The sequence below is a fragment of the Crassostrea angulata genome, chromosome 7, assembly GCF_025612915.1.
Source record: "Crassostrea angulata isolate pt1a10 chromosome 7, ASM2561291v2, whole genome shotgun sequence".
NCBI classification, from domain to species: domain Eukaryota; kingdom Metazoa; phylum Mollusca; class Bivalvia; order Ostreida; family Ostreidae; genus Magallana; species Magallana angulata.
The window spans coordinates 11,569,766-11,587,837 of NC_069117.1; the positions used below are offsets into that span (position 1 = coordinate 11,569,766).

General features: G+C 32.7%; 2 protein-coding genes across 5 annotated transcripts in view; one reads left to right on the plus strand and one right to left on the minus strand.

Annotated features, from left to right (window-relative positions):
• The window catches only part of LOC128192968 (zinc finger protein GLIS2-like), a 28,959-nt gene extending 20,113 nt beyond the window's left edge, over positions 1-8,846 (minus strand). For 2 of the 4 annotated variants that reach the window (XM_052866105.1, XM_052866108.1), the window contains exon 1: positions 8,764-8,837. The gene's annotated coding sequence lies outside the window, so the exon portion shown is untranslated. Of the gene's footprint in view, positions 1-8,763 lie in introns of all 4 variants that reach the window. The other 2 variants (XM_052866106.1, XM_052866109.1) reach the window with 2 other exon arrangements.
• A 1,920-nt stretch (positions 8,847-10,766) lies between these two features.
• LOC128156041 (transcription factor AP-4-like) lies at positions 10,767-15,700 on the plus strand. Its single transcript, XM_052818000.1, has 5 exons — positions 10,767-10,980; positions 12,246-12,405; positions 13,839-14,022; positions 14,310-14,509; positions 14,637-15,700. The coding sequence occupies exons 1-5, from the start codon at positions 10,889-10,891 to the stop codon at positions 15,051-15,053; spliced, it is 1,053 nt and encodes a 350-aa protein (XP_052673960.1). The 5' UTR covers positions 10,767-10,888; the 3' UTR covers positions 15,054-15,700.
• The last annotated feature ends 2,372 nt before the right edge of the window (positions 15,701-18,072 follow it).

Consider the following 18,072-nt stretch of genomic DNA (forward strand, 5'->3'; position numbering starts at 1 on the left):
TCTATATTTAACATTTGAGGGTTGATTTACCTGTAAAATTAATACATATAATTCAAAGCAGGTCTGCCCATGATTAACTAATAAAATATTCTTAAAATCTAAACACAGAGATAAAAAGCATGGAAAAAACCCAACAGGTCTCTCTGGTGTCCTTAAAACATATGGTTGAAGTCAATTGATTTGTTGATATTGCCGGATCTTGTACAATGGACCCTCCACAGCTATCCTCCATGGAATGTGCAATAAAATGGGTCCTGTATTCTTTGGTCTCAAATACGGAATTCTTTCCAGCTGAGCAATATGTATGCCTTTTTTTTCTAAATTGTACTCAATATCTACCTAAACTACATAATGAACAGCAGGATTATTGATTTCCCAAATTTGTTTGAAAAAAAAAACCCACCCTAAAATGCTTTTACTATTAGAACCAGTCTGATGTAGATATTTTTTATATATAAAGAATACAGATAGAAATAGAAGAGGTCAATTTCATTTTCAAATAGAAATTGCATAATTAGCCCACATATGAATTACGAAAAGTGAAATGTACCGATAGCTGAGAACCAATTACGCCATTTGAAATATTGAAAACTTTAAACTAACCAGCTTGACGACAAGAGACAACTTTAATTTCAAGGCTAAGATTTGGACCACAAAACATTGGGGGTTCTTTCAGTTCATGAGTGTAAAATTCAATAATGCCAAATCAGTGGCTTCACGGGATTAAGTCTGTTGATGCAATATGGGTCCTTATAATTGTCTACTTTGGACATTTTTTAGAGCACATGTGAAGTGTCTTTACATTCAAATTGAAAAAAACAAAGTGAACAGAGATTTTTCCAGATTAGACATGCCTTCAAATTTTCAAAGTCATCTAAGAGAAAATGACATCACCTGGGGTGCTGACTAAGAATTCATAACAAGTTAATGGAACTGCAGGAGAATTTCCGAAATGAAAATTCTTTTTGGAGGCCCCCATGAATGTTCTATTTTTCTTTCTTTTTGCAGGTAGCACTTGAATTGTTGAGTGTGGCAATTCGAAAAAATATGGGTCCCTATAAAATGATCTACACTGAATAAAATAAACAATTCATGATATATAATTATTTTTTGATATCCGGCGATCCTCTTTCAAAATCCCGTAATCGCATACAGCAAATAAATTACAACTTGGACTGAAGATGCAAAAACAAACAGTGACACCTGCATAATGGGTGTTGTGTCAAGGAAAGGACGACTTTCGTGATTTTTGAGAGCACCCAAACACTCAGAAATGAAAGAAATACAACCATGAAAAGTCATTGAAAATAGGGATTGGTCCAGACAAATACGTAAAAGAAGGGAGAAATAAGCTATTTTAATAGTACTGGGCAAAACTATACCCCTTCCCCTTTAAACATTCAAATACCACAGTAAGTGGAGATAAAGCATCAAACAGCTTGATTTCAAGGTCTTCCTTCAATAAACACAAGACTTTTCATAGCAATGCAATAAAAAACAAATAGTTGTAGAAACATTTATATGCCCCCAATATGGCAAATTAAAAAAAAAAGCAACCCAGCCATTTCATGGAAGATACAATAAAGTGACAAACAAAGGGTTCTTGAGATATTGAGCAGACATTATTCTTCCTTTGACCTTTGGCCTTGTAACCTTCAAAATCAATAGGGGTCGCCTACTTCTGAGTGATACCTGTGTATCAAGTTTAATTTAATGTCTCATAAAAAAGGGGTTCATAGTATACTGATCAGACAATATCTTCATTCTTCAAATGTCTCCAGAAAATTGACCATTCACCTTTGACCTTTTGACCTCAAATTCATAATCAGTTAGGTCTGTCCAGCAAACAGTTCCCGACAACTCTCAGCATACCTTGAAAAAAAAAAAACACACACACACACACAAAAACCATGTGTCTCACAATCTTATAACAATTTATTTTGTATGATTTAGATATATATATATAAACTACATGTACGAAATTGAATAAAATGATTAAAAAAAAAAAAAAACTCTCAGCATACCTGCCAAAACCCAGTGTGGTTTGACATTCGACCTTTTAACCTAGTGACCTCAAAATCAATTGGGCCATCTACTTCTTAGTTGGTACCTATGTTTGAATTCTGTTCAGCAAAGGTGGAGGAGCAAAATAACATGCCTCATTTTTTAAGTCATATATAACTTTCAGAAAAAATTCAAAATTTTACTGCTGGCAATGGTCAAAGGTAGCAAATGCCCTAAAGTGCTCTCATACATCCTACAATAAATAAGAGAAAAAATCTAGGGTGAAGAGAGGGTTGTCAAACAGTGGTTTGTTCTGTAAGCCTTAAAGAATCTGATGGCACTCCACCTACATCCTTAATAGTATATATAGTAATAGATCTATGATATTAAAGGGTGCTTCAGTGCAGAGTTCCAGTATATTCAAATTTTGTTCCACTAAGAAAATGGGACATTCACCTGTCATCATACATTTCTTATTATACAATATTTGAAGAGGCGTTGTGTGAAAACTTTGGTTCATTAAAAGTGATTGTTTTTTACACTAAAATGAATTAAAATCTAAATGCAGAAAGACACAGAGTCACTGTACATACAGATCTTCAACAGTAAGAAACAATTAAGTTAAGACATTTTGAAATTCTGAAGTTTTGGAAAAAAAAAAAATAATAAAATACATGTACTTCAGCAGGTTTTATTTCATCTGCATTTTGCAATGTACCGGTATCACTGTATTAATAGCTAAGCTTAGATATGCTTTGTGAGATCTTCCTGTTTCTACAAAAAATTTCCAATTATGGACTTATAACTGAGCAGGTGTATCTATGTTGTAATGTTTGCTGTGTTGGGGTGGGTCCTTCCCTAAGAAACAGAAAGTGTTCTAATATCTCAAAAATCGTTGAGAACTCCACCCCCTTACTATATAAATACTTGTTCTTTGTGTTAAAGGGACTTGGACACAATTTAAGATCAAAAATTTTATTTTATTTTTTATGTATAAAATGGTTAACTGGTGCATTTCAAATGATTGACCAAAATATTGAATGTTAAAGTCAAGTTACAAGTGAGATACAGGGGTAAGAATTGGTTGTTATGTAAAAAAAAAAGCTTGAGTCTTATAGTTGTTTACAAAAATTTAAGGTAGAGAATTACTATTTCTTAGACAAAATGACATGCAAAAAACAATTTAAACTAATTCAATATCTTTATAAATACTATTATCAACAAAAAAAAGTTACATTTGATTGAAACTTACACCAATACAACACATGTGTAAAAAATGACAATATTCGAGCTTTGTTTACAAAACAAAGAATTATGAACTCTGTATCTTGCTTATAACTTGATATTTGACTTTCAAATTTTGACATAGCATTAAAAATTTCTATATTTTTCAGTATAAACATTGGAAATGGAAAAAATAAAATTTGAAAATTTTATGTCAAATCATGTCCAAGTCCCTTTAAAGGGCATCAAATGATATGTAGGTCATGGGCCCTGTGGGTTGTCCTGACCCTCCCCCCCCCCCCCCCAAACAGAAAGTGTCCAAATATCTTGAAAACATTCAAGATCCCTACCCCTAAAGCTACATTGTCAAGGAGCATCAAATGGTATGTAGGTTATGGGCCCCGGGGTGGTCCTGACCCCCCTTTAAACAGGAAGTGCCCAAATATTTTGAAAACAGTTGAGATCCCCACCCATAAATCATATATATTCTTGATTCTTAAGTCATGTCGGTTCACCTAATGTAGGCCTTAACTCTTTTTGTCTGTAAAGTTCGACCCATGTTGGTCATCCCTACCTCAAATGATGGCCTTGTTCATTTGGGAGACTTTATAATTCCCCAATAATAATTAGGTCTTGTCTTATCAAATATATCTCTTATATTAAAGGATCTTCCATAGTTTTTCTTTACCTTGAAGTGGTAATATTCTATACACATATTTTTACCAAATATTTCATGTCTAGAGTAAACAATTCTAATATTTATACAAATATATATTTGAAAATCATTTCTTTTCCGAATTCCTTGTTTTTCAATTTGTGTTTGCTTTTTCAAACATGGATTTAAAAATAGAAATTTTGTCATGTGTGCTGGTTGTGAGTAGTTATCAATTTCATATTTGCAATGATTATTTATCATTTATTTATTACAGAATAGTAAATTTCATTTTTTTAAAAAGTAAATTAAATCAGTTGAATATATTCAAAAGAGATCACATTTACCCAACATAAATATACATGTAAAAGTCCAGATTTGTTCATTAATTGGCATGTTGTCCAATTTGAAACAATTACAAATCATTCTAATAAATGTTATGCACTCTGTATCTTGTCTATACTCTGTCCCAAGATATCCTGGATTCACATTTTGCTTAATTGCATGATATTTATAAATAAATCAGGGTTCATACGATTTTCATTCAAAAGTATGAACAATTTCCAAGATTTCTCAGTCAAACGCCCTTGTTAGCTTATCAGGTTTCAATACAATGCTAAAAAATGTGATGTCTATGAGGATTTTGTATTGCAGCAAGCCCGGATGATAATGTTGTAAAATTGTGCAATGTATTCCGAGTGTATTCCGAATGGAGAAAACATGTAAACATTCCCCATTATAAATCTCCGTAAGGAATCTTTTTTCGTTCCTGTGAATTTTTCCGAATGAAAGATGATACTGTGTCGATGAAATTATCTTGGAAATTATCCCTTTCAACTATTTCAATTGCACTTCTTTCACAGGTATGTGTGTTTTTATTAAAAATTGTCCAAATGTGCTGAATAAATATCTTGGGACTGACTTTAGTCTGTAAACTGGCCAAAACGTTAAGACCCAACTGCTCAAAGTTAATGCAAATTATCTCATGCAATGCAGCCATATTTTTAGCATTGAACCAGACCTCACAGGGGAAAATCATTTAAACAATAATTAAAATGCTCTCTTTGATGATTCACGCAGGTATGAAGGTAGTGGGCATTGCAGAAAATATGAATATTTTTAAAATCACATTAGCAAAGATCAATAACTTTATAGTCCAAATGAACCACCAAAGAAAGTATTTTACTGTTAATTATATGTAGTTATAAAAAGAATATAATTCATACATAATTAAACTCAAACTAAAAAACTTGTATTGAATAAACACTTTTTAACAAAAGAAATAAAAAAAAAATAAAAAAGGCTTCTCTCTTTTTTTAAACTGATCATTTTTGAATAGTACATTAGAATGCAATGATATATATTTTGTGCATTTTTTCTTTAATGGTTTTAAGATCTTTTTAATTTGCAATGACCATCAAGTTTTATAGAATCCAGAATATGATCCAAAAAAGAATCACTTTACAAAGGCAATTTGATTGTTGATGCTAAAAAAACAAAAACAAAACCTGACCACCTTATTTAGTCAGAACTAAGTACATGTATGTGTATAAAGTAATAAGGTGGTATGGGGCACCTGTCAACATTAATGTGGATATAAGTACATTATAATCAAAATACTTTCATGGTTTTGGAATTTTTTATTTTCTAATTATTTGATTTAAAAAAAAATTAAAATTCTGGGAAAGGTAAATTATAAAAGGCCCAGTGGAATTTAAGGATCCTTGACATCCCTTGACTTCTACTTTTTAAAAAAGAACGTCACCACATGGCAATTTTAGCGCATTTTGAAACAATTTATACCACCAAAATTTTGTTGTGTATTTTTGTGGTGCAGTGGGTGTTGCCTCGATCTACCAACCCGCAGGTCCCGAGTTCAAATACTGCAAAGATTTTTATTTTCATAAACAGCGGTAAAATCTTAAAACTCATTTTCAAGTCAAACAAATGCTATAAATCCATATCTTTGAGTAATTTAGAAGAATGGGCCTATGCAGAATTTTTCCCAGGTATGTGGAGGACCCTTAAACTCACAACTTACAGATTTGTAGTTAACGCCCTAACCCCTCACGCTATACTGTTAGGTAACAATTTTGGGGGGAAAATGTTATTATAATACCGTTACATAAAATAATACATGTACTTGATTTCATTATTTCAATAGGAGGTATGTTACAATAAGGAGGCGTCCCATGCCATCTTAATTACAATGATTAACAGGAAGTTTTATTGTATCAATAACAAGACTCCTGATTGTCTATAAATGGAGCTGTTGAAAGGCTGTTGACAGGCCCCTGTCCCAACTCAAATTACTGGTACTTACAGTCTGTGTTGTTTTTCCAAATTATCCTTACTTTCATAATTAAGAACATATACCAGTATTCATGGTTATATATATAAAACTATAAAATATGTAATATAGACTTGCTATTTGTGTTTTCTGTGTATTACAAAACTGAAGTGCAGTTTATAACAAAACACCAGAAACCTAATCTATTTTCTAGTTTTGATAGGATTTCCCAATTAACCTATAGTGTTGCAGATAACCCAATTTTAACAGCCTTGGTCCAAGTACCAAATGATGGCGTGAGAGCCCTGAATTTATAAACAGTGCAGATGCAGCAAATACTAGTATAGTATACTAATAATCCAATTTCAGCAAAAAAAGTGTGATTTTTGTAAAACAAATTCAAGGCCATGTGAAGTATAATTTGTATACATATATTTTGTAAAGTTATTGACTGTTTACATAAATGCATGGTACTGAACTTTGATAGCTAAACTGCCCTATACAATTCGACAAAAATTCACTGAAACACCCATAACCATATTGGACAAGTAACATTACTTATTAAGGTAAGTATCTGTATATAATCAAACAACGCTGAGCATTTATTGCATACATCACCACTAATGAAATAGGTAGGTTTTAACTTCTGTCAAAATATTCTTTAATGTGCAAGATTCTTTCTGACAACTCCCATGTTCTCAGCAACAGAAAAATATCTTTGTTTTCAACCAATGCATATGCGTAGACTTTATTTTTTTAAGTTCAAACTATCAACAGAAATTTTACTTTTAGACTCCCATCTCCATGAAACCATGAAAATACAATGGGCAGTTGTTTATCCCTGGTTTCCATGGTGATAGGCAGATGACTGTCATTGACTCCCCCTGGATGGGACAATGTCAGTCCATTGCAGTTTAACTCCCAATATAAGCCAGTACCCAATTTCAGCTAGGTAAAGTGAGACAATGTAGATAAAGTAATTTGTCAAATGGCACCACTCCGGGACTTGATCATGCTACTTTTGGGCTACTGGCGTAACCACTGAGCTGGTCACATATTGGAAGAAAAAAAATTTAAGCTTGAGATGAACACTTGTCCCATGCATCACAATTAGGTTATGAAGTAACAATCCCTGCAGTCTGGTGCTCTACATAATGACAATACGTAAGAAATAAACAACATTATTTAGTGAACATGGTGTTATGAATAGCAATTGCTCTGTTGGCATATTCCATGATGCGCGCTAGCGCATCATGGAAAATATGCCAATATAATATGCCAATATAAAATGCAAATATAATATGCCAATATATAATATGCAAATATAATATGCCAGTATAATATGCAAATATATAACTATATTTGCATATCCATTGTTCTTTCCCACTATAAGTCCAAGCGAAGGATCTGCAATTATTTTTCTATAATCGCAATTGCTCTGTCTGTATACTATGACATCATAAAGGTGTGACGTCATATACTTTTCCATGACGTTATAGATTTAAACCACTTTAAACGATACATTATGTGTTTTCTCCAACTCCATAAAATTGATGTATTAAATTAAAACATGTCTTAAAATAACATTTTAAAGGAATTACTGTTAAATAACATATCATTGATTCTGTTAACAAATCTATGTGAATTAAAAAGATACATTATAGTCTGAATGTTTATTTTTGATGCAATAGCTAAAAGTCAAGGTCTAGGCTGATACAGGGTATTTGTGAGTGGTAAAATGCAAATTTAAGTAATAAACAATGATTATTTAGTGAATATGGCGTTATGAATAGCAACTGCCCTTTGGTATATGTTCCATGATTCGCTACCGTGCATCATGGAATATGCCAACAGAGCAATTGCTATTCATAACGCCATATTCACTAAATAACGTTGTTTATTTCTTAAATGTCTACTCAATATCATAATGCACTCTTTATGCAGCATGCAATGTTAACTGTTATGCAGCAAAGAAACTCTTTTGAGATGAGGCTCAACTTAGTATGACAGAATGATTGACAAATTTTAAGCTACAGGTTTAGTTTCAAATACATAATTTTTTATAGTATATATATATGAGAGGAGAAAGCATTGCTCTTGATTTAGAAATGTCATTTGTGTTGTTTTTAAGTTGTTACCAAAGCTACTGATATAGCAAGCAAAGACATGGACTAAAAACCCCTCTTTGGATTTTCCTATGCATTTCAATTAAAAAATTTAAACATTTTATAATCAAATAAAGCTGTCAGAGCTTGTAAGTAATTTTTAACAATGCACTGTAAAAATCTTAAAACATAACAGTTATATGACATTATTTAGTATAATGTCTAATGCCAGCAAGTCCCAATAAAATGTGTTCTATTAATATCAAGTATGTGTTTTCAACAGAAAAAATAATCTTGGAGTTCCTGTAGCTTAACGTTACATTGCAATTTCCAAAATGTAAAAAAAATGGACTAAAGTTCTCTTGAAAATTTTAACCATACAGGAACATTGAAAATGAAAATAAATTCAACCATGTCACGTAAAACTAGTCAGTGAGGAGAAGTTACAAAGTATTATTATCTTTTACACGTCGTAAAGTCATATCTACCTTTCTCACCTCTCTGGAATTTCCTCTTTGCTGTCAACAATGCAACATGCTGGTTCTGAATAATACGCATGCGTAAGACCCCCTGCAAGTCAAACAAAGTAAATAGATATAGGAGTTATCTTTCTTTGAATACAAAACAAATATTTTCATGGACAGTTTTTTTTTGGTTGTTGATGCAATTCTTGTTAATTCATTGAATGAATATCATTTAAAAAATATACATATATTAGAAAAGCCATTTGGTATTTAATAAAAAAACAAGAAGAATGAAAATATTTAAACAAAATTAATTATTGGTAATTTATTTTATAAACCTTCCCCCAAACTTGCAATTTACAGAAGTAATCATCGTCGGAAACCACGGTCGGTCTCGCTTCTCTTGCCGACCGTGGGTTTCCAACAATGTGAAGAAATATGGCACAATCATTCTCTATGAAAATTTTGAAATAATATTGTTATGGTTGCAAAAAAGGAGAAAAAAAACTTTCTAAGCTACTTGCTTTAATTAATACCAAAGATCTATCAAAATGTAACGTTATTCAGAAGAGTTGACGTTATTAAAAAAAATAATAAATGAAAATAAAACTATTTTTGGCAAAATCTTTTTAAATCTATAAGTATAATTTTTCTCAAGCTGTCCACCTAGAGAAAAAGAAATATGAGACAATTATCACCCAAAAAATTTTCTAAAGGGTATTGCTGTGCTTGTAAAAAGGATATATAATCGTACCTAACCATTAATTTTATATTATCTCTTCCTAAAAATGGCGTAGTGAGTTAATTAACAGAACAAGTCTTAGCTTTCGAGTGACCTTTTGAAATCGATAAGAAATTATATGGACGCGTCATATATTATGATTTTTTAAATTTTCATTGAATAAAATATTTTCCTATTTTTCCAAAATTGGCAACTGACTTTTCTTGGTATATTTCGTTATAGATTAATATCAGTGTTATTCGTTAAATTAACGGCAAAAATGTTTGATCTTTTGAGCGACCTTTTTACGAAGCACTTGGTAATGCATAAGTGGAAAATATAATTGTAGGTCTAGATATTGTTGAATAAATCCTAATAAATAAACAAATAAATAAATAAAGTGTTCAGAAATTAACTATATAAAAACTATATTTCGGTTAATTTTTGTCAAAATAATTAACAAAATTCGTTCAAAAATCCAAATCTGTGTCTGCAGTGAAAAAGTTGTCATTTGCAAATACAAGACTGTGTATTCCTTGTCGTTTTTACTCCAACAGCAGAAATGTTTACATGTGAGGGACGTGCGTATATCTGTCGATAATTCAACAGCTCAAATGTGCTGAATATTGTGTGTTAACCCCATTCCCAGTTCACCAAGTCTCTGCCGTGTTGGTAAACACTCGCTTCACCCAAGCCAGCTGCCTTCCTTGACCTGATGAACCAATCTGTAACATGCACTGGCTCAGCTGATTGACATCTAAATTTAGTTACTACAAATATGGTAATGTGTCATAGAGCAGTCTGCATTCCAGACATTCGGTGTTACAAAAGAGATTTCAGTTACATTAAATATGGGTTTGCAAAAATGCAGATAAAGATTGAAATAATGAAATATATTGATCATCGATATATAACAAATGAAGAAATATAAAACTCTATACAACGTGGCGTCCCGAGAAAGTGATTTGTTGATTTATAATAAGTGAAAAACATGAACACAAATTTTCATATTCTCCTTACTAAAATTTGGCACTGAGCCAAACAGCTGTTGGTTTGTTTCCCGCGTCTTGCCAACGGGAAAACAAGTACAGCTTGGGAAAGTGAATCGATTGCGCACTACAAAATAGTTCGTTATGTTTCGTGCATAAACAGAATATTTGTAGTGTTGTTGGATGTACAAAGAAAATAACATTTCAAATCAAATACTTTTAAAATTTTCTGAATACTAAAATTAATTTAAAACATTCTTAAATTAAATATGAAATGCAGTCAGCCAGCGCACCGCCTTGGTGAATCGACCTACAGCTGTTTCCCGCCAATTAATACTCATTCTACTGAAGCCACGACGACCCGGTAGTAAACTTGGAATACAACTTTATTATTTCCTTGGATTAAAACTTTTGCAAACTTTGTTATTTCAAAGGAGTTATGATGTCGAATGTGTACAGAAGTAGCGAAAGGAGAAAATTGTACTCGGAGTACGATTTGCAAAGAGAGGAATTAACAGCTGTTCTGGGAAGGTGAGTAGCGACGCGAGTACGCACGCCTTCCATAATATAAACATTGCGTAGCGGCGTCATAGCCCAGCTTGTTTTGTAAATTTTCATGGTTTTCAACGATTAATTCGATTTTAAACGTTTACTATATGATTGATTATGATATTAAGAACATGATTGTGTATAAGTTGACAAAAATATTGGATGCTGTTTCTTGTACTTTGATGACAAACCGAAATGTGTTTGCCGGAGCACGAGACCGCACATGGCGTGACTGAAAACAAAGGGCAGACAACTGAATACTGCATTGCATTTATATCTAAATGTTTTACGAACTGCAATCGTCTCTAGACTAATTTTCATTTCTAAACTGAAATGCTTTGCTCTCTTATTGAATTGACACCATTTTTACAGATATATGAGAACTTAGACGCTTAATATTTGTACTAAATGAGATGGCCACAATATGCTGATGTGTTATTCATATGACCTTATCTGTTAACGCGTGTTTTGTCAACACGTAGAGTCACTGCTCACTGATATTATAAAAAAAAAATGAAAAGCAATATAATAGTATATTAGTCCACCCTATCGCAAGCATACTAACACAGGATTGTAAATAAATTCGCTAAATGCTGTGGAGGATTTTTTTGGCACGGTTCCAGATTTTTTTTATGAAGCAGATAGTTGTGCTTATTGCATAAGTGTACATGTACTTGTTCAAAAAAAAGTTTATGTAAGGAATCATTCTTTGAGTATTATGAGGTGATAATTTTGGTCGGGGCATAATCAAATCCAATAAAGCCCGAAGGGCTTTACGATTGATTTGATCACGCCCCAACCAAAATTATCTCCTCATAATATTCAAAGAATGATTCTTTTTTTCTTATATTTATATAATTTTAAACCATCGTACGATTAAATATTTAAATATAAGCAAATCCCACTGGCGCCTCAATTTGGCTTTATGAGTTATATAATATAAAATCAATAGGTAGTGTTATCACAGGCAAAAACACTGGAAACTGTAAATATTTACAATTAATTTTATTGAAATATGAAGTTATTAGGTAAATGATATGTGGCAATTCAGTTTTCTATGTTGTGCTACAATATGTGAAAAATATATTTGTAATATATACTGAAAAATCTCTGAAATTCAAGAATTTTTTTTTCTCACTTTACTTTTTATAGCAGTAACAGAGAATTATGATAGGTAATTTATAAATGAATAGTGTATTTTTGTTTTTGATTTGAAATTGTTATTTAATTTTTCATTTATGTTGCAGATCACAATCTGTGCCAGGTAAAGCCCATATGGAAAATGAGAAGAAAATGAGGAGAGAAATTGCCAACAGCAATGAAAGACGAAGAATGCAAAGCATCAATGCTGGCTTTCAGAGTTTAAAATCTCTGATTCCCCATAGTGATGGAGAGAAACTAAGCAAGGTATTGTAACTAATTTTCAATGTTGAAAAAATTTTATATCCTCACATGACATCAATCTTAATTTTTTTTTTACAAAAAGAATTTAAGGAATTCCAAATAGTGAGAAAAAAGTAACAGCTGAAGCATGAAACATGATGAACAAGCATGTGACTGTATTTCCTATCAACTGCTGTTGTGTAATTTTTCACTGCTGCACCTGATATCCTGATAGTAAAGAGTGAAAAATGTGTATTCATTTCTTGGCTCAGTGCCATGGATCAGCTGGTGATGGGCAAGGCTTTCTGCATAAAAATAAATTAGTGTGTCTAGACAAGCTTTAACTGATGTGTTCATTGGAAGCTGTGTGCCGTTTATATTGCTTTGCCAGCCTGTCTGATGGCAATTATTGATCCCTTTATCACAGTGATCAAATGAAAATTGTTGACTTAAAGACTCCTACCTTTACCATATTGAAGAATTAGATTTCATTAATTTATAAAACCCTATATCATACAGTGGTTAGAAAAAAATAAATGAAATCAATTTTTTCTGTTGAATGACATCTGTTTTTAAACTGGTGTTGCATGGTTTCTGCTTTTTTTTGGACAATGTGTAGTCAGCAGCTCATGTGTCGTAAAGGAGTGGCTCTCATTGATGGGAATTCCAGTTGGGTTTAAAAACTGTTTGAGTAAGCATTCATTCAAACAGAGGCTGTGTGTAAAGAAGGCTTGATTTAATGGCTGTTGCAAGTGTTTGGTGGTTATCACTTAAGATAGTTGTGTAGACAAATTCAGATCAAGTAGGATGGGCCACGACAGGTTTGTGACCATGCTCCAGTTAAAATGTTATCCCTGTGTATTATATATTTTACCTGAGATTCTTGGGATGCCTTTGGCTTTGGTAAAACCTAAATATGAAATTACTCAAGTGTATCACACAATGAGCCATTCATGAAATGTTTGTAAGGATTGTGTTTACTGAAGGGTTTACACATTTGAAAGAGTTCGGTCGTTAGGAGTTGGTAGCAAGATAAACATAGAAAGCGATGAGTCGGGTAGAAAATGAAAAAGTAGGTCAGTGACATTAGTGTAGTATAGGCATGAAATGAATCGATTCAACTGATACAGACAATCTGGGTATACAAACATTACTTGGTCACCAGGTTCTCTCTAAAGCAAACAGACATTATTAAATGTTGGGCAAGCACTTGGCCAAATGCCAGACAAGTAACGAGACATCAGCTGATGTGGTAATCAGGCCAATACTGTATTTTGTGCAAATTGCATGTCATATCTTTGTTTTGAGTGATTATAATTAGAATGAAAGGACAACAATAATAATGAATTTTTGGAAGTATATTCATATGATTTAACATGATTTCACACCTTTTTTCAATCGTTTGAAAATTTTACAATTATTGAACAAAAATTCAGTGTAAATGTTTCTTATTTTAGGCTGCCATTCTGCAGCAGACATCAGACTATATCCAGCAATTAGAAAGTGACAAGACCAGACTTTTGGCTATCAACAACCAGCTGAGCACCCAGCTTAAACGCTTACTAGGAAGCGATTATGAAAAGCAAGTCTCGGTCAACTACAACCCGTCACCTCCGACGAAGCGGAAGAAGCGAGATACAGGTGTGCTGTTTGTATGAATTTTGTAGTTTGATAGACAGTATGTAAATTATATACATTGCTCAATCCTTGAATGCCACAACTGGGATAAGAACAGCTTTAACGAGACATTTATGTGAGATGAGAAATGAAAGATTTTAATGAGTAAATTTTTTTTGTGATGGGAATTATTTTTTTTTTTTTCAATATATTTATAATACATGGGCATATTTGAAAGGGAAAGTAAAATAATCAAAGGAATTTCATTTCAATTGTTCTCAATGAACTCATAAAGATGACTTGAATTGCAGAATCATCAGATGAGGGAATATCGGCAGACTTTGAAGACATCAATGAAATTAAGCGAGAGATGATAGACCTGCGATGCCAGCTTGACAGAGAGAGACATTTGCGAATGATGTTACAGAAACAAAATCAATCACTTCATTTGAAGCAAGAACATCAAACAACAGTTGAAGATATTCCAGAAAAGAGATCAAAGGATAAAGTGGTATGTATTGTTCTGTTGGTTTTTTTTTAAATGGAGATAAATGATGAGAAATGATGAAAAGATTGTCATGTTACTTGAAATGCCTTTTTTATCACTTACTGAGAACTTTTATTTTTTTACATTGCAGGTTTACGTGGAACAGGTAGAATCTGAGGAGGATGACAAAATGCAGGAAAGGAATTCTGATTCTGAATCCATGTCTCGCAGAAACTTGGAGACAATTGTTGAAGCAATCAGACACCTGGAAGGGGACCGTTTAGGGTTTAATGAAAGAACAACACATCACCGAGGCATTCCTCATAGTGACGAGAGTGAGAAAGAAAGTAGTGTTACTTGTAGTGAACCGGAAGACCGTGACTCTCCTATTCCATTTGAGAAAATAGACTCCAGACAATCTGTCACAGAAGTTCAACTGACAGAACTACATCCCCACCTCTCATCATCACAATATCACGAGAAGTTCCCCATCGCCACTAATTTATTACATCGACCAAACATGGTACATTACTACTGTCGACCAAATGTCATAGTTCAGAAGTCATAAGATCAGCCTTGTAGATTCTTCATTCTTCATCCATCCTGCCACTCTGTACATAGTAACTTCATGGTTCCATTGACATTAAAAGAAAAACTGCCCTTTTCATACGAAATGTGTTTGTATACTTTATGTAATGTGTCATTCGATTATTTCAGAAGAGTGCTTCTCACCCAAGGAACTGCTCAATTTTTTGTAACTGTATACAGTTTGTGATGTCCTCAAATCTTTATTGCCTTTAATACTGAATCATTTCTTTACGATAGATTCAATTATCAAAATTTAATATTAATTTTTCTTTGAAAAGTAAAAAAAATAATTAAATTTGGGGAATTGTTCTTTTGAAGATATGGAAGGGAGGCATTTTATTTTCATTTCTTGTAATTTATTGATCATGTACATTTGTAAATAGGTCGCCGTCATTGTATCAAACTTTGTTATTGCAGTTGTTAAGTTTTATTTTTGTATGAAAGAGTTGTCTGTTGAAGCCACAAAATGCTGCTCTTTCAAATTTTTATTTAAGTTTTTTTTTCAAGAAAATTGAATTGTGAATTGAATGTTTTCCATATAGCTTTCTTGTGAGTCTGTGGTGCTTATTGTAACAAACCTGAGTAAATTTAACTGCTAGCATTCAATCACTGAGGCATTCTCCAGATGCACAGAATTTACATAGGAGAGTGAGTGTGTGCGTAGTAAATGTTAATGTCTACATGTTATTGTTTAGCAATGTATGGGTCACTGTCAATGACCAGCAAAATGCACATAGCAATGCATACTTCACCCCTAATACCTGAAGATTGGGATTTTTGACAGATTCCAACTTCAGTGGAGAGGGGGATGATATGTGGCAATTGTTGTTTGTTGTTAATGTTTGAGTTGTTATTTGCTAAAACAAATATGATCTATATCTTTCAAGTCTCTGTGATGAGGCTTCTTTAACCCTTTCTTGAAGTAAATGATAACCGATTAAAAAAAGAGGTAGCTTTGGTGATACAAATTGTGAAGCAAGCATTTATGACTAGGTGCATTTTTATTCACAAACATGTATATACCATGTTATTTATTGTTTGATATTCAGTTGTATTTGATTTTAAAATCTGTAAACATGAACTGGAAATATTTTTAGCTTTATTCTGGTTTTTTTTTGTTGTTGAAAAAAATTACATAATTTGTTTGGTTGTCAAAGCCATGCAATGTTTATTTACATAAATTCTTCCTTAATGCATAAGTTAGTGCTACAAAAGTTTTTATTAAAATACTTTTGCTAATTTTGTAACTTTTTTATGTGAAGGATGCTTACAAATTGATACTATTTTCTGTTTCTTTATATTAGAGTTTGTTTTTCTGGAAATTCAATCTGGAGGTACAATAAATTGTGGTAAATGTAAACACGGTGTTTCTCTTGTTTTAGTGTGTTAAAAATGGTTGAATTTATGGTTAAGACGTAGATGCTAGATCAAAGACGTCGTCCCATTCATATCTTGTCTCGGTTCAACTCACTTCATTAGCATTTAAAGTGAGAAAGTCATTGATTAAAACCAAACTTGTCTACACAAACATGGCCTCGTATTTGAGCGAAGGTTGCCACATTGGGCCATTGACATGCATTTTGCATTTGGTGTAAGCTTTTAGCGTAAAATAAGTTGGCGCCTTGGCAATGTGCCAGGTATAAAAATCAATACTCTAGTCTCAAACTATTTTTATTCATCGGAACATGCATTGTGCAAATTAACTGGCACAGATCCAAGTGATTGACGCGAAAGCTGTTCATTGTTCTAGCGTATTTATTATTTTTTAAGGTTCTTAGTTGAATTGCAGGTCTTGTATCCTCATATTGTGTGGAGATTTTCTGTCTTTATTTCCATTCTACATGGCAGTTTATCGGGCCGATTACAAGCTGCTCTATTGTGTGTTTGGATTAGTCTGTCTAGCTGGCAATGTGCCAGTGATCAGAAATCGATATATCCGCCTAGATGTTAACAAGTGGCCTACAAATAAAAGGACAGCAATAACGACATAAAATATGGAGATTCCCGCTGTCTCTGGAAATTTCTTTACATAAAACGATCATGTTTTCCTCAACCCCCCTCTCTCTCTTAAAAAAAGGAGGGATATCAACCCCCCCCCCCCCCCCATAAAAAAAGGGGGGGGGGGTGCAAGTTGAGTGCAACAGCATTTGTAACAAGGACATTAAAAAGTCAACTGTAAACTCTCCGTAGACTTGATCAGAGTTTAGCGTAATTCTGAGCACTTTGAAGAGTAATAAAGTTTGTTTTGTATACGTTCTCTCGTAAGTGCTCTGCAGTGTGAAATTTTGTTTGTTTTAATCTGATGTACATATATACAACTATATTAAATAATCATGTAAAGACACCTTTAAACTTACCATATGATTTCATCTTAAGGACGGTATACTATTATATATCTGCCATACAACATATTAAAGACGAAAATTCTCATCAGTATTCTATACGAATTTAGAAAGATGCAAAAATTGTTTTATAACGTAGGTATAGCAGAGACCCTGGCCTTTGAATTGTGTATTGTGTCAAGGATATATACGACATTACCCTCTTTAAAAGGGTGTAGCGGAATTATACATCAACCAAACACCGTTTTGAAGGAATTGGCCATGATTGTAAGGTCACCATCACCTAGAATTTAAGGTTGAGATGCGCAACTGCTAATTGACTTTTAAAAAAAGAAGTTTGAAGGTGCATGGGAAGACTCTGCACAATGTTGCAACAGTAAATTTATATCACTTATACATTTATAAAAATTTCTCCCTGATTAATAACATAATTTGAAAATAATGAAATAAAATGACATTAAATTTTCATCATTTTGTAACTGATATGTTTTCTCAACAATAGCACATAAAATAAAGCAATACGGATTAAAAATCAGTAATCCGTGACGAAACCTCAAAACAAGAAATTAATGATTTTCAGCACGTGGTTCTTATCATTTTTTTGCTTTTGACTTAAGTCTTAAGTCCTAGTCTCAAACGATCAACACTTAAAATTTG